Below are 25,192 nucleotides of genomic sequence, written 5' to 3' on the forward strand. Positions count from 1 at the left end.
CACATCCACTCACGTGAAAGCTTGTTTCCATTCTTATACCCCCACTCTGCTCGTAAAGTACGTTAGCGGAAAACCTTTCAGTTTGATAAAGAACCTTAAAAGTTCCCCAGTCGATGAAAATACGGCTTGAGGTCCACCATGGGGAAACCCTCATCCCCCTGGGGAGCTATCCGTCTCCCTTTCTCTTTATCGATTACGGAATTGAGGGTGGATATCGATTACACAGGAAGTCTCAAGGAAATAGGAAACATTCGATGTTTACAGCAAAGCATGGACTGATGGTATAGCTATTTTTTTAGCGTCCATGTCTCGGATTTTTTGTCCTTTTTAGAAATGATTAATGTGCAGCTAAATTATTTAATTAATATAATTGGTTTTTTAATAGCACTCTAAAAGTGTCATTTGCTACACAAAATTTTAAAAAAGTCATTGGTAATCTTCGAGATTGCTAAGATTGTCTGTACAGCGATATGTCATTTCTTTCAGTTTTAATGTTGTTTTTTTAACTTAAGTTTTATTTCTTTAAAAAAGACAATTACCATTTCTTATTGTTTCCAAATTAATTAATGGGTATTTACTATGACAATTGTAAAATTTAAATAAAAATTAAATATCTTAGTTATAGCTCTCTCTCGTTTTAGTTAATAGTAATTTTAATTGTGTGAATGTACATTATAGTTATCGTATGTTTTTATTCAGTTAAATAAATATGTAAGATGAACCAATAAACGGATAGCCCATTTTCAGCTACAGTATAAGAAGATGAAGGAACAAATGAGCAGTTTTCATTCCCTAATTCCTAAAACAGTTTTCGAGTTAATTTTCTGGAAATTACTTGTAATGCTCTGTTAAATGCCATTGCTGACTTAGGAGAATCAGGCTGACGGAAGACGTAATTTATACGTGTTTGCAATAACGCCAATGTGACACCATTTCCGGATCACATTCTCATTTTTGAAACATGCTATGTTTAACTAGTAGTATTGTTAACGGTTACAGCCGAAAACATGGCGGACGAAAACGTCGCGGTGAAAACAACGCAAGGAGAAAACGTCGTGGGAGAAAACATCGCAGTTCTAAATAAAATGGTCGAAAATAAAGCGGTTCAAAAACTTCTCAGTTTAAAAACATCGTCGTCGAAAATATCGTGGTAAAAAATAAAGAACCTGCAAATCATCGCATTACGATAACATCCCATACATGCGTTTTCCAAATCGCATAGTGACATATTATGTAACTGAATTTCGTTCTAAGTAACGAATCGACATCCAAAAATTTAATTACACGCTATGCATGAAAATGTTAACGACACTTTAAGAATAAGCTGAAACAAAATAATATGTAATTTTCATTAAAACGCTATCAGATTAACAAATGTGAAAGAAAATAATTTGATCATTAACCAAGCAATTTTTATGGAGGTAACCTCATGCAGTTATTTATCTTCCTTTATCTAAGCATTTTTAGACTGTATTTTACATGAAAAATTATCATTTAAACTTTACAGAAAAGGCTTAGTTTATTAATGACCTTTGCTAATTAATTATATAAATTTAAAATAATATTAAGCTTTTCAAGTTACATTAATTTTCTACACATATTCAACTTTAAAATGCTGAAGTTTCCTTCTTACTTTTTCAGCAAAAAATTTATTAGTTCGTTCAAAAATATATGAAATATAGAAGTAAAAGAATCCCTCTTTCCTTCTTGCGCTCTGTGATCTTTATACGCACATTCATATACAACTTTGAAAACTTGAAAACGCATGAGTGCGATGTTATCGTCACGCGATGATTTGTAGGTACTTTATTTTTTATCACGATATTTTTGAAGACGATGTTTCTAAACTGCGAAGTTTCGGAACCACTTTATTTTCGACCACGATGTTTTAGAACTGAGATGCTTTCTCTTTGCGATATTTTCTCCCATGATGTTTCGAACCACGACGTTTTTTCGTAGAAACATTATTTCGAAGGGAGAAACACCTTATACACTCCCTCCTTTTTAAGGGCGACTGCGGATTAGGGACTCATTCGGCAAATCTTCATCCACCACCTTTTTTAGTTTGGGTGCCACTGTAGAGACGTTAGGATATTTTGAAGCAGAAGAAATGAAAATGCTTAATGCTCTGGCCGGGCCTCGAACCACGGACCTCTCGAAGACGCACCGAGTGTGCTGAGCATTACACCACGAAAGCGTGCTAAGAAGGCGGGAGAAATACCTTATAACCTAATCGATTTACTTTGCACGTAGTCTCGATGATCACTACTTGCTGTTCCTGGATGCACACAGTCTCTCTCCCATTGCGCACAGAAAGAATGAATAGGAAAGTAAAAACAAAACCTAGATATTGCACACGGGACCATACCAGGAAAATATACAATCGGTAGACAAAGAGCAAGTGTCTACTCAAAGATTACGCTTCTTTGGGCCGCTTTGTAAATTACCTTTACTTTTGAATTTTAGTAAAAATAGTTAATATATAAATTACATTATAAATAAAATAATTTTATTTTAATTTCATAATAAACAAATAAGTAATAAACAAAAGTTAAATAATTTTGTTACTGCAACTTTTTGCTGTTTTGGTATTAGCTTTAAAACATACTAACCATCGGAACAGCAATAAAGACAAATACAGCGGTAACATGTTACTTTAATTACATACTATTTACAAATCAATTTACGGGAAAACCGATACGCATTTTATGAACCAGCTTGTATCTAATAAAATAATGGGATGATTTTAAACAGAGAGTAATCTTCACAAGTTGAGCTTCCCCAAATAATGCGAAAAAAGTAAGCAATGATTTTTCATGCAAAAACCTCTAATATGCCAGGTTATTTACAAATATTTTTCATATCTTTAATTGTAACTTTTCTGCATTATACTGCCTCCTGCTAATTGCCATTTTTCTCTTTTAAAGATGTGTGTAAAAGCTAAGAATAAAATTTATTGTGTTATTCTTCAATTGTGAGATAAGCTTCTGATGCCATTGTATAAGGTATTTCTCCCTCCTTCCTAGCGTGCCTTCGTGGTGTAGTGGTTCTGCACGCGGGGCCGGTATTCCAGAGGTCCGTGGTTTCGATTCCCGGTGAAGGCGTTTGCTATTTTTCATCTTTCCTGCTTCCAAAAATATACCTAATGTCTCTACAGAGGCGTCCGAACTAAAAGAGTGTTGGATGATGATTTTTCTCACCCAGGATTTGGCGACTGGGTCCCCTAAAAACCTCATTCGCCCTTTAAAAGGGGAAGTACATAAGGTATTTCTCCCGCCTTCGTAGCGTGCCTTCGTGGTGTAATGGTTCTGTCCGCTGGGCCGGTATTCCAGAGGTCCGTGGTTCGATTCCCGGCGAAGGCGGTTTGCTATTTTTTATCTTTTCTGCTTCCAAAAATATACCTAATGTCTCTACAATTGTAAAGACATTTACTTCTTTTTAACTTACAATTTACTCTTACTAGAACCCGTTGATATTCATGTGTAAGCTTTTTGTAAATTAAGAACTTATTTAGAAAAATCTTTTACTTCTAAATTCTATATCTTTTCTTATTCGTTCTTCATACTTCTCCAAATGAAGGCGTCAGAACTAGGAATAAAAAAAAAACTGCCCAATTTTTCAAATTACTTCATTGGTCTTCCCTTAAAAAATAAATTCCTGTTTATTTTTCCGTTTTCTGTTATTAAAATTAAATGACAATTATAGCCAGGGAGAAAAGTGTCTGTAAATCAAACGTAATGCTTGATTTTCAGTCTAAAAATCATTTCATATTTAAGTGAGGCTATGTGAAATTGATATACTGTAGAATGTGCACATTTCTCTGAACACAGCACAAAAGGAATAAGGATTATTCACTTATGTTTACGATTAAACACGTTAATTAACAAATGCCGAATTTTCGTCCGTTTAATCAATTTCATGGAACCCACAGCTATTGGACCACCTATTCTTATTTTAAGATACCTTTGAAAGTGACCGATAATTCTGAGAACATAAATTAAATACCTAAAGCAATCTCTACGAATCTGGAATCACAAGGGGTCATTTTAGAGAAGTTTCACTATTTTGTTTCAGATATTCCCCTTTTATACAAAATCTGCTTTAGTAGTTTTGAAACGATATGAGTATCTGTTAGCTTCTCATGAATATACCTGATGTATAATATGCTGCTCTAACTGCTATAAACTTTTATTGCACTGCTTTATCTTATAAAGCATATGTACCGGTAAAGGGACAACGATATCTTCTCTCATACCTTTCCTCCAATCTTCACGTTAAGAGTAATTATAAGTCAGCCTACGAAGTCATTTCTACCACCAGAGGTTCTCTATCACACGCAAGTAATGATCCCAGTGGGAGCTAAGTATTTGCATACAATAAAGTGTCAAGAAACGCTGTATTCTATATAATACATTTCCTGCAGCAATGTCGTGTAAAGAGTGTATTATGCAATATTCTAAAGTAACAGTAAATAATAAAAGTAAAGTAAAAAAGTTAGAGGTGATTTTATAAGCTGCAGAAGGCAAGTTTGGTAGATAATATGATAAAAATGCTGTTGCTAGCGGGACGCTAAAAAATTATTTTTAGGCAATTTTTGAATTGCTGCAGTGTTTACATAACTATCGAAAGAAATCCAAACGTCAAAAGAATTTTTCTTTGAAGTTGTAGACTCATTAGGTTATTTTTTGAAAAAGGAGACGTGAAAAATGAGCAATGCCCTCCCAGGGACTCGAACTTGGACCTCTCGAATACGCGCGGAGTGTTCTAACCGTTACACCACGAAAGCATGCCGAAAGGATGGAGGAAATACCTTATAAAGGTTTATGGAAGTTTATGAGATACTTAGATCATTTATAATTCCGCGTAATATTTCTTTTTTAAACATATTCGGGAGAAATAGGTAATTGGCAAGGAATGTATATGACATATTTATTTTGTTATTAATAATAACTAGTAGTAATACTGTTTACAATCAACGTTGCATGAAATTTTACATATATCTAGGAAATAATATCATGCTTTAAATTCTCCATAGAGGCAAAATCATCCAGATGCTTTTTATCATTTGAGCTTCGATTTTTTTTTTCAGAATAATGAAAAGTACCTCAATGAAAAATCAACTGTCTCTGCGGGATTCAAACCATAAGTATTTTATTTGGCAATGAATTCCATTCATTAGTAATGCGATAATTCTTTACATTCTTCCCAACTTAAAAAGCAACTTGACTCAAGACCCAGTCGACAAAGTCCAAATGGTGACTGATTATCCCCTGCCGAGTGTTAATTGGCTACCCATATAGTATTTTTTTAAATATTTTTTCCGAAGCAGGGAAACGTAATAAATCAAATGAGCCCTGGCTAGAATTCATAAAAACTGAAAAAAAAGGCATCTTTGGATTGTGATGTGCACCAGATAACCATTTATACCACCAAAACATGTACAAGAGAATGCAATAAATCTTTGTAATCTGACCGCAAAAGATATCAAATATCGAGCTATAATTGCAGGTTTCTCTATGCAGATATTGTAAATCGTTGTTTAGTTTCATAAATTGCATTCGCTGTAACAGCTTTAGCACAGTTGAGAGACGTTCCAACAATACTGTGATCAAGGATAAATCCATTAAATTATTTTTTGTATTTCGCTGAGTTTTTTGTATGCTTATAATTAATAGTGAACTTGAAAGAACAGATGCTTGAGTTAACACGTAAGGTAGAATGTTTGAAATGCAAGCAAATTAGCTAATTTAGAATTAACTCTAAGATACATACTGGTGAAAGGATTAACGATGTAGGAGAACTTCGAAATCATATTTAGTAATATATTTCAGAAAACTCTGTCCAAGAAAAAATTCATAGTTTTGAGCTCTTTGGAAATATTAATTTTAGCATGTAAAACCAATAAGTAACAGTAATTCATTGTAACATTTGGCTTTCACATAAATGTTTTAAATGTATAAAAACTCCTTGGTGTCATAATTTTTCTCAAGCTGGATCGTGGATATATGCATCACACTATCAAAGTGCTTTAAATTAAGAGAAAATATTCATATCATGACAAATTCAAATTTTAAAATGTTTTTTTTATAGACTACGAAATCTAACTTTTGATACGACCTCTCGCCCTTACTATGGTCACATCTGCTAACGTTAAGCTTCTTACTCAGAACCGTATGACAAAACGTGACTGAGATATTTAATTTTAACGTTTGATATCATGTTCAGCGGCCATACGTAAATTGAAGAGCTAAAGGTTTGCATTTATATGTAATTAGAAGGGAAACATCGATTTAGAAAAAGGTTTTTAATTATAATAGATTAAGGGTAGAGCACTGCTATGAAAACTGTAGTAAAAGTATTAATCAATGTGATTATTCTCAAAACATAATTCTTTCTTATTCACGAAATCTTACAGAATTCGTGTTTAAGAACGTTATTTTCCTGTTCAGTATTCAGTATTCAGTAACAGGCTTCAGTATTCGCCTGTTCGACTTCAGTATTATTTGCATGAATAAAAATGAAAAATAGTTCTAATTTAATGAGTTTTAATAAGGCTTATTTTGATATAATTGTTAGATTATGATTCAAAGTCATAAAAATGTGTGAGAATATTAATAACATATTTTTAACATTTGAAGACTCTAAACACATTTGTGTGAAAATTTTTACACATTAGTAAATTAGAAAAGAACTTCATTAAATATCATTAAATAGGAAAAGAGTCGACCTCTTGATTTTCTTTTAGTTAACTTTTCAAAGAAAGCGATGAAGAAGAACTTCTTTTAAACACTAAACAATTTATAAAAATCCCAAATATTGAAATTAAATATAGCAGTCAATTTTTGTTGTCTGGGAGTCAAACATTTTGCATATTAGTTTTTAAAATCAGTATAAACTTTACGAAATATAACTATGAATATCGGTGGATGTAAAAAGTTAGATTTCGTAATTTTTACAAAATTAATTTTATAAATATATAAGTAACATGATGAAGATTTTCGTTATTTAAAGTACTTTTCAATTAAAAGTGGATGTCTAAAATCAATGGTTGCGAAAATAAAAGTTGCATACAGAGTTTTAGATAGGTGGTTATAATTTTTACTAATTTTTACTTTCCGCTATCTTAAAACTAAATAGGGACTTCTGTCTCTTGGTATGATAACTTGAACCGACTAGAATGTATACCTATGAATACATGTGGTATTTCCAACCAGGTATCTATCATCAAAATTAATTACCAAATTGAAATCAATTCATTACAGCCCGATATTTTTCTCTAAGGTAATCAAATTCCATTAGTACTCAGCCGAAATTATGGAAAACCAGATTTCACTAAAATAAAAGCATATATAAAATTTCAAATATATCTCAAGAAAGCATAAATAAGTATCTGTTTTTAAATTTTCTTTGTTAAGATACCTGCATAAATAGTAAGATTATAGCTAAATTAAAATTATTTTGAAAGCTAGATCTTGACTTGAACTGTGAAACAACTATTCGCCATAATAAAGCTGAAACACCCTTTTATTCAAGAACAATATGTGCCGTTGGCCCTCTTGGTGCGTACAGGGCCTCGAAAATACTTTGGGAGGCAACTCAAAATGGAAACGTAAAATTAAAACTAATTCTAAGTTGAATAAATCAGACAAAGCTGTACAGAGATATTTACAGGCGTACTTGTCTCTTGTCTAAACTACCGACGGAGACTAATTAGCGATTAATATGCACGGCCGTAAAATAACTAGCAGAGAAACAACGAGGCAGAAAGCTAGAACACGCTCTGTCTGAAGTAACTCAGGCACAGGCTTAAAAAGTAATTTTCTACCCTACTTTCCATATGAGCAAAACAGAAATCTTCTGACCAGAAAGCGTGAGTTGATAATAAAAGTTATAGAAAATAATGCTTCCAAAATAAAGTCAACTGTTAATAAAATTAAATAAAACCCCACAACCTCTTGGTACCATTTCTACATAACAAGCTAAATAGTTAATGTAATTTAAAAAAATAGTTATTAGCTTCGAACAAATGCTACATTGTAAGACACAACAATAAAAAATTTAAAGAATGTGGATATGTGATGGCGTATTTAAGCCTGATGACTATAAAACTGTGAAACATTGCAACAGAATTCTGTAGATAAAGCGGATTGAATTTAAATAGGATAGGATAAAACTTCTTTCAGATCATCTATGAATACGTCAAGGTCAATATAATTAAAATATGTTTGATGAACCTCAATGGATGGAATTTCAAATAGGCAAAACATCTAAAGACGTAATTATCTTGCCGTAAGCAATTGCGACGTGTAAATATTACAGGAGCCTTGCTGAAGAGGGAAGTGTTTTCTAGCTCACTTAGCAATACACCGAGGATAAAGCAACCCCAGATACGCAGAACACACTTCAATAAAGTTGGGACTCAAAACTGACGAAGCATCTATAGATATAAATAATCAGTTTGCCGGAAACTACTTATCTCTGTGATTGGTAGAAATAAATGTCTGTCCCCGAAATTCTTAAAACTAGATCAAAATACTTAAGTTTACTTAGTCAAATAATGTGGCAAATAAGCCCATAAAACGGCAGCTGTTTCTATAATCAAACTTCCTTCGCAAACAAAGTGCATTTATTGATGGTTTAAATTTCAGTCATGATGATCCATCTAATTAGGGCAATCTTACAAAATTTATTTGATTTCCTTTCAACGCAATACTTATGTTGCATTTAACTTTCCTCTGATGCACAAAATATCAGATCCTGATAATTTCTTCCTGAAATCCCAAAGCTGAGAGTGATAAACGAGAGAAAATTTTCGTAGTTTACCTCCAAGTCAAACTGTCCTCAACAAAAGTCAGTCACTTCTATTTTACATGTGTTTTTCGCATGTATTTCCGTAGTTTGAAGTAAGCTACCTATATTCTCCGTTATCAGATTTAAAGCTCATTTCTTCCCAATAGTCAGTCAAAAATAATCACAGAGATAGAAGCTCAGACAACGAATTAAGCGTGTAATTAATGGATAGTGCTTATTTCATCTAGCGTCGGTGCGTTATACTCGCAAAGAATGATTAATCATATTATGACAGACTGCTTAAACTGCATTCTGGAATACAATAAACAACGTGCACATGTCGATTCCGAATCTAAACTATACTAGCAAAATTAACGATTGTAGCATAAGTTATTATATAGCTCGAAAGAATATTTGATCGTGTATAAACTTAATATTTCATGAATAGATATTCCTTCCGGATGTTTATCTGGAAAAATCCGGATGCTATTAAAATCATACTCGTATTAGAGGAAAATCTTTGAAAGGAATCATAATAATGTGTGAATTGTAGGTGCTCATGAAAATACATTCGAAAACTTTTATTTAATGGAATCTATGAAAGTTGTTTTGTCTTCCGATGCATATAAATACGTATTTGCATAAAATGAATGCTTTCAGTATTCATACATTCATTCAAAATTAACAGGAGTTCTGAGTTCTGTGAAAGTAACATCCAAGCTAAAGTATGTCAAAATGATTTTCTACAGGCAGACAGAATATTTTCAGAATTTTTGTAGTCTTATTTTTGTAATCGCGGGTAAAGTAGTTTCCGTATAGATCTGTAATATCAAGTCTTACATAAAGATAATTGAAAATGATTCAAGCTAGAGATTTATTGTAATATTTCTGATACATCAATATAAATATTCCAAATATAAAATATGAAAAAGTATTAAACTTAATTGGAATCAATTTGTAATAAACTTTCAAATTCATAAATTTTAATTAAACACATCCCCACTCGAAATCTACGCTTTGCACCATTTTGCGCCACTCTGCCGCATGTTAGGGTACTCTTTCCCTGCAATCTTTAGCCCAATTGCTACTCAGGATTAACACAAAGACTTTCCGGGTATAAATAGGACTAAAGTGAGTACGCATTGTTTTTCCTCGCCTGCTGCTGCTTGAGTAAACCATGTATCTCGCGTCGTCTCCTTTCTTTATTGTCTAAAATGTCAACTGCGTATATCGAAACTGTGGGTCATATTTAGCACCCCCAGTGTTGTACTAGTTCTGAGCAAAAATGTATTTCTGAATAATTGTTCCAGTGCAAAATAAAAAAAGATGTTTTAACCATCAAGCCAGTTGTGAGTTTCGCACCAGTCGTCATCTAAGCAAAAGTTTTCTCAACAGTGACTGAAGAGTATGTTGTTTTCATCACCCGTAAAAACCACTAAATCATCAATAGCTCCTTAATTCCCTCTTCTGTTCTAAATATAGTAAGCTTTTTTATGGACTGCGTCATTTCTGGATCACTCTCTCTATATATATACACTCTATACTATATATATATATATATATACTCTTTCTATATATATGAATTGTATAATGCTGATAAAGTAGCTAATTCGGAACTTACACAGAAACTTAATAAGCTGCCATATTGGATTAACTGCGCACTTTTGCTTCTACCTCTGTTTTCGTTAAGACGCTGTCTCGTTGTTCTCTTCCTATCGCTACAGTATCAAAAATGTAAATATTCTTGAATAGGCACGAGTTCCAAATGAATTGTGGCCGCAAATGCTTTTCAGGTTAGATTTTCTAGAAGCTTCGGAAATTGTTTTGCTCAGTAATTTTGTTGATGACATAGTATCCCTTCCATTCCTACACTAAGCGTCGAAAATCTATTCCAAGCCCTTTGTTCTTCTCTTCATTATACTTCATATTCCAGCTTGCATGTGAACCACTACAACTTCTGTTGTGTTTATAGTGACAACAATCTTTTGATAATGTCGGACTAGTACCAACGAAATTGCAGATAGCGATATTATAATATTTGTGCTGTTCTTTTATATTGAACTATTTTTCATACTTTAAACTAGACAAAGTTATTTATTTCAATTATTTAAAGCAAAAAACATTTCATATTTTTAATTCATTCTCTTATTTCTTAAAATAACCATCACAACTAATTGCGTAGAAATAATTTTTTTCCTTAAAAATAAATTAATCGTGTTAAATATATAAAATTATTTATTACAGAAGTTTCTAAATCATATTTTCTCAAAACGAGTAATTTAGATTGGGTGATATCGTAGCGACATATTTGAGTATTATTATTTCACGTACGGGTTTTCCTCATAACATTTCAATAAAAATTTCGTTAATCACTCAGTGCTTTCTTATATAATCGTCAATGCTAGATTTATATGCTACACTGGCTAATTATTACAGTCAGCTATTTAAAGTATAACTCAGTAGTCCATTAAATAAAGTATAAGAAGTTAAGGACTGTTAAGCAAACCATTCAAGTGTTCAATAAAAAGGACTCAGACCACCACTTCTTATTGTTCCCCATTGCGCAAATGGCTTCTGACTAGGGATTATGACCGTTAATGATTTCGACCCTCATAAAATCGTTCTCTTCCATTCCTAGCCTTAGAAAGGGCATAAAAGAACGGAATCAGCAATTGTGGGATAAGACAATCCCTTCTGGAAAGGGGAAGGAAAAAGCAGAGAGCACTTTGGGCGAAATGATGTGGATACAAAACAAGAAATGGTCTTTCCGAGCCAATAAATTTTTCAATGGTTGAAGGCTAGATCTGTTTGCACCAGCTTGCATACGGCTGCATGACGCATGTGACAGCAGTTATTAATTTGATTTGCAGAGAGGTTTCAATGATTTTCTTCAAGCAAAATCTCATCTGTGAGAAAGGGATAGCAATATCAATTCTTGAGTTAGAAAATAATGTATTCTTTTGTACATATGTACCGTATATGTTTGCTGGGAAACGTTAAAGAATAAAAACATCTGTACTTTAATATCTCTAATATAATTCTTCCGTTGCCAGTAATTTATGATTTTGATGTGGTCTGCTTCTTGCAAAACCAACACAGTTGTGTTATGTTCCATTGATTAATCCATTTCAACTCATTCAGAAGACTAGGCTTCAATTAGCTGAAACATTTGTGTATAGCCTATTTAAAAAGTTTATGATGCCTTTTTTTTTTTTTTTTTTTTATGAAAAGGAAACAATGGTAGCCAAAATATCATCTTAATCTCTTGCTTAAAATTTTAAAATTTCACAGTTTCAATATTGCAACTTTTAGAGATAAGGAATGCTCAAACTATATTTAAATAATACGTTTTGAATAAAATTCATCAACTTTTTAATTTGTCCGGCTCCACCTTACCTTAATTGTCGACTTCTAAAGCCACAAAGACTGGCAGATGACTTATCGACTCCTTTCATAACTAACATGTAGTGATACAAACTCAGATGAAGATTTAAAGTAAAGCATTTAATGACTTTTCTAACCTGACGATTACGCAAGCTATACATAACAGAAAATCAAATCTCTGCAGCTTTCGGAAAATTTCAAAGAATTATTAAGGACGAAATAAAGCTCACCTACTAGGCTTTGGCTCAAACACAGGGAAAAGTAACAGGGTAACAGAGTGATAAAAACTTCATTTAAAGTAGTAATGGCCTTAACTACTAATCGCGGTCATACAGATTACCATAAACATAATAATTTTAATATTTTAAACAATATGGAACATTATTTAGTCTTCATCCCTTATAATAATGCACTGATTTCAAACTACCGTAAAACATGATTATACTCATCTGTGTTAAAGTATTTTTCCAACTACATTATCATATCTTATTTTATTGAAACTTCTTCAAAGAAATATATTTTTAATAAAAAAGTTTCCTGTACACACTTTTATGATGTTTTAAAATTTATAATGCAATCCATGCCTTTTCAAATTGTATGAAAATTCTTCGAAAGCCTTTTATTTTGCCATTTTGTTTCTTAATTTATATAGATGAAAAAACTTGATCACCAGCTGCATAATTTATTTAGGATTATAAGGACCTAATTATTTAATGGAGAAGCTGATTTACTTGTACAGCGAAAGCTACTAATTGCGCTTTTAAAGAATGTTTTTTTTTCCTTAGGGCTGCTTTCGGGGTGTAATTGGGAGCAAGTCCAGATAGCAATCGTGAGATCCGGAATTCGAATTCCGGTGAGGACACTGCTGATTTTTTATGATTCCTTCTCCGAAATTAATCTAATAACACTTCAAGTAGCACCCAATTAAAAATTTAGTGGATGATAATTCTTCACTAACTGGATATGGACTGGGTCTACTCCCTTTACAATGGCCTTCCGAGTGAGGGAGAATGTAAGGAATTTTTCTCTACCTATATACTTGCCTTTGTGGTGTAAGTGGCTGCACTCCGACTAATAATCGGGAAGACCAGAGTTCGAACTCCGGCTAATTGCTAATTCTTCATGCTTCCCGACTTCACAAAATCCTGAAACGTCTCTACAAGTGGCGCCAAAACTAAAATGTGGTATCCGCTGATTCGTCCCTACTTGTATTTGGCAACTAGATTTTCCTCCTTCTTAGTCGCCATTTAAGTGAAGGAGAGTGCAAGGAATTTTCTCCTTTCTTATCGCGAACCTTCGTTGTGAGATTTAGCAGCGCAGATTTCCAATCTCGGTGACAGCATTGCTGATATTTCATGTTTTCTGCTCTGAAATAAAACAATGCCTGTTTATATGTATTGTTAGAAAAATAAGCTGTATTCAAACGAAATTTTAAAAATTTTAAAGCATTTTTATATTTTTACATCAGTTAAGAATCACTTTTTTTCGATACATGTTAATCCACGGTGGTAGAGGTTTAAATTTTCTCATAGTTTTAAATTAAAATGCCTTGCATTATTACTGAAAATTTAATTAAATATTTTCTCTACATGTGTTTCCAAATACTCTTAACTACTTTTCGAATAGCCTGTCTATTAAGACATTTAAACTGACTAAAGAAATTCTGTAGCACAAGTTGTTTAAAATTTTTAAATTTTCTTAATAAAGGTATATACAAAGTAAAAGAATTACACTAATTTTTGAAGCAAAAATAATGCTTTAATGCTCTGCACTAGCTGTACCAAAAACCTTAAAGACAACATTTTGAAAGTACCAACCTAAAAAATTTAGCTTCTTTCTCTGAAAGTGAAAAAAAGAGCATTTTATCTCCTTTTCCCTCCTCCAACACCATCTGCATTTTTTGCGGTACAATCTATTCAAATATATTCGGTGCTTTATACACCAGAACTTAAAGTTTTTTCCTTCTACAGCTTTCGCACAACCTCAGAGACATTCAAAAATCCCCAGCTGCACAGCAAATGTGGTTTTCAATGAAATGAAGTTCGCTACAACAATGGTGTTTTTTCTTTCAACTTTGTTTTTTGAGTTTTAGCGCATTTCTTTCCTAGAGGCAAAAGTCGTAAATTTCTCCCAGCAATGACTAAGGAATTCTAGGAGAGGTGGAAAGGACAGGCAAAATATCTAAATAAAACGGTGGCAACATATTTTTCAGGAATCCGATTTTCGATGTTTAAACTGCAACTGCAACGTGATCTATCAATCGTGTCAAGCACTCGAAGCGTAAAATGGAATTCTATGAATAAAATGTGCATTGAAATTTTCATTCTTAATATCATCCCGAGAATATTTTTTTAACCAGGTTCTAAAACAAAACTCTGGTATATCTCTTTTAGTAGTGTAAGAACCTGTCAAAAGTGACGGCAGGAAACGAATTTTAGAATTTAATTTTATTTCCTTTTCTGTACGCATTTCTGTATTATTCAGCTTGAAAACGGGTTCTATTCATAATGAATTCCTTTCAAAATGAAATGCGTTTGACAGAATGCAGCGTAAGTAAAATTTGAACTTCATCCCAGTTCCTCTTGGAATTCTGACGCGATGTGTTAGTTTTATTTAAACATTTCGTCAAGTTTTACTGAAGATAAAATGCAAATTCATTCTTTATATTTTACATTTGAATTAAAATGTTTCACATCCGTCAACCCCCCTCCTTTTTCAATATTCAGTAATAAACTAGGTTTAAAGTAAAAGTTCTTAAAAAATTCCACCCCTCAGCATAATTTAAGATTATTGCATCATTTAATTTCATGATCTACTGAAGTTCTTTGGAATATATTTCTCTTCCCTAAATCACCTTGTAGAGTAACCAAATTTAATTTATGGTGTTTTTAAATTTTATTACTTGATAAGTGAATTATCCACGTCGAAAACATTTAACTGAGAGCTGTATTATTAGAGTCATTTATTGTATTAAGAGTTATTTATTCCTTGAGCTTCGCGTGATTGAATTGATAAAATTTAAGTATGATTAATTACGAAAGTTTCTCATTATTTACTTGCAACTTTCTTGTACCAAAGAAGAAAGTTGATTTATCACCTTAACTACCAAAAATCTGAAACTATAATATATTTAAGACCTGCAGAAGAACTAGTGTTTGAAACTTAAATACATACATTCTATATGATATATGAGAGTCTATAATTTCTGCAGTGTTAAATTACGTTGGATTCCTATTCTCAACACCTAACTAGTATCCACAGATCTTCAATTCAATGGATGGTAAGGTAAGCCTCTTATGCTTTATAAAGATAAGATTCAAAGGTTAATGTTGTTGTTGTCGTGCCCATATTACATAGAAGAATAATTGCAAGAACCTACACCAAAGAGAAGTTGGACTTCTTTTTTCCACCTCAGTTTTCAGGGACAACACTCCGGGTGGTTGTCCGGGGGCCCTTCCTCGCCTCTCGCTTTCCACCAAACCACGTGAGAGGACTTACGGCTCGACGTATATTTAGACCACACGTTTACAAGCATCCATGTCTTCTCTTCTTCGGGCCCTTCTGTACCTCAGTAGGCTCCTCTAACTACTATACCGTCTGGGCGGCAGCTTTAAAGGTAAAATCTATAATAAACTTTATTATCCCAAGCTTTAATTAATGCAGACAAAATAAAGACAAATTAAACTTTGAGACTTCTCATGAGCTTATAATAATAATTGCTTGCATGTACGCTAAGAATGAAATGTGATTATAATAGAGAAAATTCTACGCGGACCTAGAATACACTTTAGATCGGAACGAAAAACTAACTTCTTAACATATAACGAACTCCGTAAAACTTTCAGTGGCTTTTAGTAAAACGGCAAAATCATCGAAGTTCCAGAGTTCCAGTTACCTCGCGATTAAGATTACATCTTAGTTTTAACTTTTCACTTGCGGCATAAACTTTTGTTCTGAACGAGTATTGTGACGAGACAAAGAATATATGATAAAAATTAGCATAAAACTACTTATTAATAAAATTAAAAATCTTTAACCTCACAAGTCTGAATGACAACATTATGTAATTGATGCTAAAAATACCGGAATGAACAAAAATCATCTAACTGATTTCAGTTGGTTCAACCCAGTTAGATGAAGGATTTCATGTTCTTCAACTAATCAAGATGCTTGAAATGTGCAGAAACGTATTTTTGCCCGCATACGGGTTCTTAATGTATTAAATGCACACAGAACCGATGACTGCTTGATAAAACTTATTTTACCAAAAAGAAACATTGTTCTGGAACTTTCCACAATAGTACTTGTACATCTCTTCTCAGTATGACAGAGCACAATCAGTAGTTACCACTTCACATTATTACTAATATTAAACACAACACATTGCAAAGCGCATCTAAAGAGCGAAGCTCGCATGGAAATCTCTCAATACTCCGAAGTCTACTCCGAACTGTAGAACTTACAGCTGATGCTCTATCCGGATTATATAGTTTTTTTCGCAGCCGTCGAGAAATCTCTAGTGCCTTCCATTTCTCGAACTTACTGTAAGACGCATACGGTTAAAGTTACATGGCTTGATACGACCGCAGTTAGATAAAGGGATTAATTACGATTATTCAATTACCGTATTAATTACAATTATACAGGAACCAGATCAAAATGTCGCCTAGTTTGGGGTTTTTGGCAAGATACGAAATCATCAAGCTTTGTCATCGAAATATTGCTTCAAGACACAAAACTGTGATCATCAAGATACGAAACAGTGAACACGCTAACGGCTGAAGATGCAAAGATAGTTCAAGATGGGATTACAAAAATACCTCTTCATCTGACTGGTATTCTCAATTTTCATTGCTTTTCAAAGTACTACAATATGTGATCTAAAGGTTTGGTGGTCAAAGAAACACCAAGGTTTTTTTTTAATTAAAAATGGTTTTTTTTCAATCAAAAATATTCATCCTTTATTATTTTAAGCTACTAGTAGGTAAGAATTTGCTCCCTTTATATTATATAAATAAATAATTGACCTATTATAGGTCAATTATTTATTTATGTAAAAGAATTGTCCTATTATACGTCAATTGTTAAGAAAGCTACAGCATCAAGCACTGAATATAAGCATGCAGGCAGGATTGAAGGCAAGAGGTTTATTAACTATGCCTCATACCCGATTCAACATTGTAATCAATGTTTCACTTTCGTACAGCATAACGCCATGCTGTAGTTTGTTAAAGGAAAAAAGAAGGCATCAGTTTCTTGATGCAGATTACGCATCCCCGTATTATGGAAATTATGCTTTCTTACTAAATTCATTTGTAAAAAATAGCGCATCGTGTATAATGAAACACTTACTACTGTTTACAGATTTTTAACTTATGTCCTGTCTTTGAATTTGGACCTTTCGAAATATTTCAGATGGTGAAGCGGTAACTCGGGAAGGCTGTCTGCCACCGGAGGTGGTAGTAAATGGAACGAGCGTTCCTGGAGGTGGTGGGACAGATTTCGCAAGTGTCCAAGAAGTGCAGTTTTTGGGTGTCATTGGACCTTTGGAACAAAAACGAATTTGTAAAATCAAGTGCCTCAATGGAGTTTGGGTCGGGCCACTCTGTACGATTGACCAAGGTGAGTCATATAGAAATATCTTGAAATATCATAATCAGATGAAGTGCTTGTTTGTTCGCAGAATTACTTCACGATTAGTGGAATCATTTTCAGAAATGTTAAACTTTCTGAAAACAACCTGCATTAAAACATTTAATAATTTTTTAAATATAGTAATCCAGAAATAATTGTAACTTGAATCTGGAAAAACACGTACCAAATGCTTACTATGAATAAAAATCTATTTAGAATTAAAATATAGAAAGTGTGCAAACGGTGTGTACGTAAATGTGAAATTAGAATTAACCATCGTTGCTTATATTATGTAATAATTAAGTAAACCAAGCTAAAAGATTATACCATAATGTCTCAACTTATGTAGTAACTTAAGGACTTCCATTGGCTTCTCAATTTTCATCATGTAGTTTAAATGATTCATGTCGGAAGCATTCCTTGGATAATTGCTCAAGAGTATAATGCAATACTGTAGTTTTTCTCTTTCATATTATTTTTTCTTTTAAGTTCTTTTTCTTTCCGTTACATGCTTTATTGTAAAAATATAGCATACAAAACATACAGCGAGCGAAACAAATGTTGTATCTAATATAACGTTTCTTGTCAACAGTATGTGTAGCTCAGTTTTGGAAACGGTTAGAAATGTATTCAGAGTTGAAGACGCCTAATATGCTATTACGCTTAACTTCTGCATAATTTATAAGGAATTATAGCATTCCTTTATGTACCAAGTCGTAGTGTAAGTAGTTAATATGTCCATCTAGCAACTGCAAGATCCGTAGTTTGAATCTTGGGAGCACACAGTTGATTTTTCACGCTTTCCGCTCTGAAAAACATAATGGTGCTTAAAATGAAATAAATTCTTAGAATTTCATGAATAAAATAAACTACTTATATATATATTTCATTAACGATGTTCAACTGGCCACCAGCGGCCAGAGTGTTAAGATGTTAAACTTTAGTTCAAATATTAGAAAACGAGCTGGGTCCATGGTTTCTATATGTACACCGTGCCCACAAAAGCTTTTACCTGTTCTTTACTTTGGAAAACGTTGGTCGCAGACATAGCTTTCCACTCACAAACTGTTTGGAATGACACAAACAGTTCATGTGCTCGATTTTAATGTTTTAACATTAATTACCTAAAAATTATGAAATCTAAATTTTTATATGTCCCGCTGTCACTTATATTTACAGAAATTTCGTACATTTTATAAACAATAAAATAAAAATTTGCGACTTCCATATAACTGATCGAGATTTTTGATATTAAATTTTCAAATCGTACTCAGGGGCAGTGCACAATTTGAAGATAAAAATGTTTGCATTTGTACGTAACTAAAAATGAAATATTAGGTAAGAAAAAAGGTCTCCATTGTTAACAGCCTAAATGATGAGAATTTCTGTGCACATTATCACGAAAAATATGAATTATGATCAATATAATTTCTTTTCATAACAGAAATCTTATTCACAGAATCTTATGAAGTTTGTGTTCGAGAAAACACTGGTAGGTTTCAGTGCGGGAAAATAGTCAAATGGTAACGCCATTTGCATTAATTGAAAATAAAAATATTTTTAGTTTAATGATTTTTTGCATGATTATTTGACTATGATTTTAAAGTAATAAAACTGCACAAGAATACCAGTAACGTATCTTTAGCATTCAAAAAACAAAATTTTCTTGTGTGCAAATTCATTCTACATAACAAATGTAGCAAAATTATGAATTAAAGAACATTATGTTGCGTTCTACAGTTTCGTAGATTTGGAGTAATTAATGACGACACTTGATGAAGAATCAAAACGCAATTTATTCGCCAGAGTAAGCATTATTACACAAGGCAGTTCCAAAGGCACGCTTGTCGAAAAACTAAGACAAACAAGCTGAAACAATCAGCAACGCAGCCTTCAGGCAATAACGAGGAGGACAGCTCTTCACGGCAAAACACTAAGGTACAGCTCACAACTTGGTCAATCGCTCTCAAGCAAATCTGTGAATTCAAGCCGCACTACTCTCTAGTACTCTCTCTGCGTACAGGTAGGGTATTTATAGCTTTAACCTACTTTCGAGAATATTCCCGAGAAAATTAAAAATACGTTCTAGAATAGTCTCTCTCCATCCATGGCATATCTCCAATTTTGTCCCCAAATATTGCCAAATGAGCGATTTCACGCCAAATCTGGCAAGTATGTCTTTCCCTGCCATTCTCTGGCAACCCTAATCCAGCTTTGCGGGGAAGCTTTCTCACCGCAGCTGGGCATTTCGCAACAATTATATACTAGTAGAAGTTAGCAAAAGAGCATCAGTGAATGGAATTTAAAGAGCAAAAGGTTAACCTCAAATTGTTCTAATTTATTTATTAACTGACCCCTCAAGCAAATTAAAAATGATGTCAAAAATCACAAATTTAAGAATGAAATATATCATTCAATTTCTGTCGTACAGGGATCATATTTGTAAATGTAAGAATAGGAACCGTAATAACATATAAAAGTTTGATTTCCTATTTTACGTAAAATGTATTTTTTTAAAATTAATACGAAAACTTGAATCTTAGTCATTTAAAACACTTTTGTAACTGAAAGCATTTCTCTTTAAACAAAGACTGTAAAAATAAAGGTGGGGAAAGATTTTTGTGGGCACCGTGTATGTACAGTGTGCCTATTTAATACAAATTTTCCTTAAAACACTGTTAATTGTCTTGAAAGGTTTTTAACTTCTTGCTGTTGTTCATGGGAACAGAAGTATAATTGGTCTTAAACTGCTAAAAAAAGCAAATTTGTCTAAAAACGTTTTATTAGTTGTTACAAAAAAGGTTTTTATGACTACATTATTTGTTGTAACAAAATATGTTTATTATTCCTTTGGATTACATAAGCGGAAAACCTTTCTCTTACTTATAGTAAGAGAAGTTTCTCTATCAATGTAGTAAATTCAGGCTTTCAATCCTATACCCCCACCTGAGCTGGAACGCCTTAAATGCGAGCCAGTTTGCCTTAGAAAGTTCTCTACGAAGGCATTCCTTCCTTTAGGCAGGTATCCCTAATGTGCTTTAACACAATCAGATAAATCCAATAATTTTAATCCCTCGCATACAGAGATTGAAAAAAAAATTATTAGATTATATAAAATCTTTTTTCAAAATGCATTGTTAGTTCCAAAAATCCCAATTGTTTTCAAATTGCTCTCATCTAGAAATTATTTGAATTATTCTTATTTTCGGAATAGAAATTAGTTATCAATTATTAGCATTTTGCTGATCAAAATATTGAAATCACTTATACAGCAATATTTTAAAGATTAGTTTTTCTTTCTTTAATATATGGAAGCAGCATAAGCATATTATTATTGCTACCTGAAGCAGTATAAGCATATTATTATTATTATCTTTATGAAAGCAGTATAAGCATATTATTATTACTATAAAATAATCTCCATAGAAACAATACAGAACCAAACAAAGCGTTAAATAAATCCAAAAATTATCCTGAGTATTCTTTCACTTCTATGTCAATAACGAGATGTAGACTTTGACGTGGGAGAAGTCCATCTCCGTGTTTCCATAGAGGATTTTCGGAGAAGATATTGACTAAACTTAAGAGTCTTTTAATTAGTAAGTTCAAATATCATTTGCAGTGAGAGGTAATTCAAAGTTTGAGCGAAGGAGATTTCCTAGATCTCCACGTTATTAAGATGCTTGTTACAGAATTCGGAAACTTTGCGCTGAGTATCTTATTAAGTCTTGTCGCTTTCAGTCATTCACGAGAAATGAATATGTGGCATCACAAGACTGCTTTGAGGCCAAAGTTGTAAACTCAAATAAAATTTCATTTCACTAGCTTTTGAAAAATTTAATTAAATTTCTTGATTACCAAAGTCTCAGATTTTATCGTAACCATAGATTTCTTCAATTTTATTCAAGTAAAGTAAAAACTACCGAAGGTCAAATTAGACGTAAGGTCATTGCATTATGTACTGCATCATAAGAACAAATATTGCTGTGAATTGACTTTAAATAGATTTACAAGGTTCCTTTATGCTAATTAAGAAATTATTTTTAAGTTTTCGATCTTTATTATCACTTCTTCGTTCCGTTTATCCGCCAGAAAGCAAATTTAGTTCGCATTTAGATTGTAAGACAGAGTGTGTTCTACCATTAGAGGCCACGTTACCATGTTGCTAGATGAGAGTTGCAATCTTCGGCCTTGCATTATAATTGCTGATAGCTGATATCCACACCGGTTAAGGTTTGAGCCAACGTTGCGTTAAGTAATCTGTGTAGCCTTTGGGTACTAGTTTATTTGAATTTAAATTTTACATTTGAACTTAGTGTTACTCTTACGTTATCTCCTCACAGGTGGTTGGCTGAGTTTGTAAGCATAAAGAATGCCTTCTGTTCTTATTTAGTTTTTTAAAATTGAGTCTTTTACACACTTCTCAAATTTACGTTATTACTTACTTATAATTCGCTTAATGTCCACGAAGATTTTGGACACTTTGGATGGCTGCAAAGCACGCAAAACAGATTATTTAATTTATTTAATGTTAACGAGGTCTCTTTGTCTAAGATCCTTTCTAATTTTGGTCAAGTGCCTCTCCCAAGGATATTTAATATTTCGCTCACTGGAGATAAAAATGTTTTATTCCCCATAGTGTTTTGCCACTTCTCGCTTTGATATTGTTGATTTTTTAATAAAAACTTCTTTAAAGTTTTATAAAATATGAAATTGGCAATAAAACAAATTCCAAAATCCGGCTTTCAAGTGCCCGTATTCGGGTGGAAGACTATGTTAATTTGATGATTCAGGGGCCATTGTGTTTTCACAATGCAAGAAACATGCATATGTTCATGTAGATTCTTGATTATTTAGTTACTTTAAATATAATACAAGGCAATAATATTTGGTGGCAACAATTTGAAAAGTGATACAGCTGTTTATAGTGATTCGACGCAGAATGCCGTTTTGAGACTAATAGCCCTTTTGGGCTAACGCCCATTTGGGCTAATAAGAATATAGAAAATGTGATATGCTGTTTGGATTTATCTCACTTGTTTATTGTAACATCAGTATAAGTCCACGAATCTAATTTGCCCAATCCTAATTCTGAGGAATAATTTTTCGAGGAATGGGTTCAAGTGCCACTCAGCCCTTTCCTCAGTCACTAAACCACTCAACAGGACTTTCAGCTCGCCATGTCCTTTCTCCGGTATTCGAAACCGGGCTCAACAACTCTGACCAGCCTACCGATCTAGGTAGCCAAAATGTGATATAAAGAGACATGGAGAAAAACGTCGGTTCTGCAACTTTTTACAGATGCATAGACAAAAATTAATAATTATATGGCCAACCCTTGGTCGAATGCAAACTTTACAGCTATTTTATTAGACTATTCATGAGTTTCTTCAGTAAACGAATTTTACTTACGGTAGCATCTTGAAGATCCTGGAGGATTCTAGATGGAAGATACAGGAATATAAATCATCGTGTAATGGGTACGATACATGTTCTATCGGATTTAAATATGCGGGATAGTTCTGCGCTCAGGATAACCGCTCATTCAAGCAGCGCGATGGGGACGAGAATTATTATCCATTAGTAGGATGTTCTTAAAGTGTGCACCCCTAAACAACTTAACATAACAATCACGAACATCATCTCTATGTATTTCAGATCGCCAAAACTTTGATCGCGAGTTACTAGTAGCTCGCAGGTACATTTTCGGTAGATCGTGCTTAGGCTCCAGTTGGCTAACCTTGATTCCTCCAATGAGCTGACGCTGACAACAACTGCTTGTTTCTCTCGCATAACTGCCGTTATCAGCCTCGTCTCATAGCTGACTGTTATATGCGTGAGGTTGATGCGTTATGTTTCTCGTGTGTATATTAGACATTTGCTATCTTGCAAAGTTTGATTTACGCATAGGTACCAAGCTAGGTCTGTTCTAAAAATGGCGTGTTCAAGCAAAAAGCAAAAAACTCATCACTTTCATTCGGAATGGGAAACCGATTACTTCTTTACCCAGGTAAAGGACAAATGTGTGCGTTGACTGTGGTATGCAAATGTATCAGTTAAAAAAGTAGTGAATTCAAGAAAAACTTCCAAGATTTCAAAAGGATTACAATTGTTTGTCAAATCGCCTTTTATAGAGATTAATGCTAAAGACTTTTTTACTTGTGTTATGGAGAATTTTGATTTTTAAGAAGATAATGCTGTAGTGGAGTTGAAACTGATTGAACTTCAAGATGATATATCTGTAAAATCGCTATCTTCAAGCTCTGAAAATATTTAGCCTCTTGTTCCTAAAAAATACCCAATTTTGGATCAGGTTTGTCTCAAAGTGAAAGCAATATTCAGCTCTACATATCTGTGTGAGATTTCATTTTCCAGTAGGAAATTTAAAAATAGTACAGAAACACACTTACTGATGAACACTTGGACAACTGCATTCGAGTGACAGTCATTACCTTCTCTCCCAACACTAAAAACTTGTTGATGAAAAACGTTCCATCAAGTCTGATAAGAAAAATCTGTCATTACATTTGCTAGTAACTGCACTTCCGTTTGTTTCTTATGTACAAATCCATTTCAGTTTCTTTTTGTTATATACAGTTTAATCAAAATTGATTATTACTAGAATTGTAAGTTTATGGGAAATAAACACATATAAGATTTCTTTAAAAAATTGGCAGAACGTTTGGTTGGTAGCTCACAGTAGAAGTTAAAAATGGTACAGTCGCTCAGAAGCTTCATAAGTTTGGCGACCACTGATCAAGAATATCATCTCTACGTATTTCAACAATTTGTAATTCATCACCAGCACATATTCATAGACTGATAAAAATTTGTAGATCGGTGCGCCATTTAACATGACGCCTGCCCATATTATGTTTCTACCACCTATGAACCGATCCCTTCGACGGATGTTTTCAGTCCTATTGTGTGTGTTGTTTCACTCCTTCAGATTGCAACATGTCTGGAATTATTCTTCACACAGATACAAGACTCATCAGAAAGGGAAACTGGACTCCGATCCGCAGGATTGTCGCCATGATCTCAGCACCACTGCGTATTCTCTTACTCACGAGCGTGTTCTCATGGTGTAACTGGTAACAAGTCCGACTAGCACTCGTAATATTCGTGGTTCAAACTTGGCGAAGATATAGCCGATTTTTTTTACGTTTCCTACTCTGAATCATCTAATCGTTTTCCAAATTTTGATTAAGAACCTGAATTTTTTTTAGAGTTGATGCCCACATTTTAGTGATACGTATCCATTTGCGACGTAATTTACTCTACAAAGCTGAATTTTGTTATTGGTTTTGGGATCATTCTAGAAATTCCGGCGTACATGCAATAATAATAAAAGCTTTTCCTCCTGTATTATACAAATTAATAG

General features: G+C 33.2%; 1 protein-coding gene across 2 annotated transcripts in view; it reads left to right on the forward strand.

Moving 5' to 3' along the window:
• LOC118200031 (locomotion-related protein Hikaru genki-like) overlaps positions 1-25,192 on the forward strand; it is a 292,672-nt gene that overhangs the window by 153,832 nt on the left and 113,648 nt on the right. Inside the window, exon 2 of one of the 2 annotated variants that reach the window (XM_085806488.1) lies at positions 17,590-17,796. The exons of the other annotated variant lie outside the window; for it this stretch is intronic. Coding sequence (XP_085662614.1) covers positions 17,590-17,796 — 207 coding nt within the window. The remainder of the gene's footprint in view (positions 1-17,589; positions 17,797-25,192) is intronic. 2 annotated transcript variants of the gene reach the window in all.

This window comes from Stegodyphus dumicola, chromosome 12 (assembly GCF_044657685.1).
Source record: "Stegodyphus dumicola isolate Sdum_Otavi_A_Nest chromosome 12, ASM4465768v1".
In the NCBI taxonomy this organism is placed as follows: Eukaryota; Metazoa; Arthropoda; class Arachnida; order Araneae; family Eresidae; genus Stegodyphus; species Stegodyphus dumicola.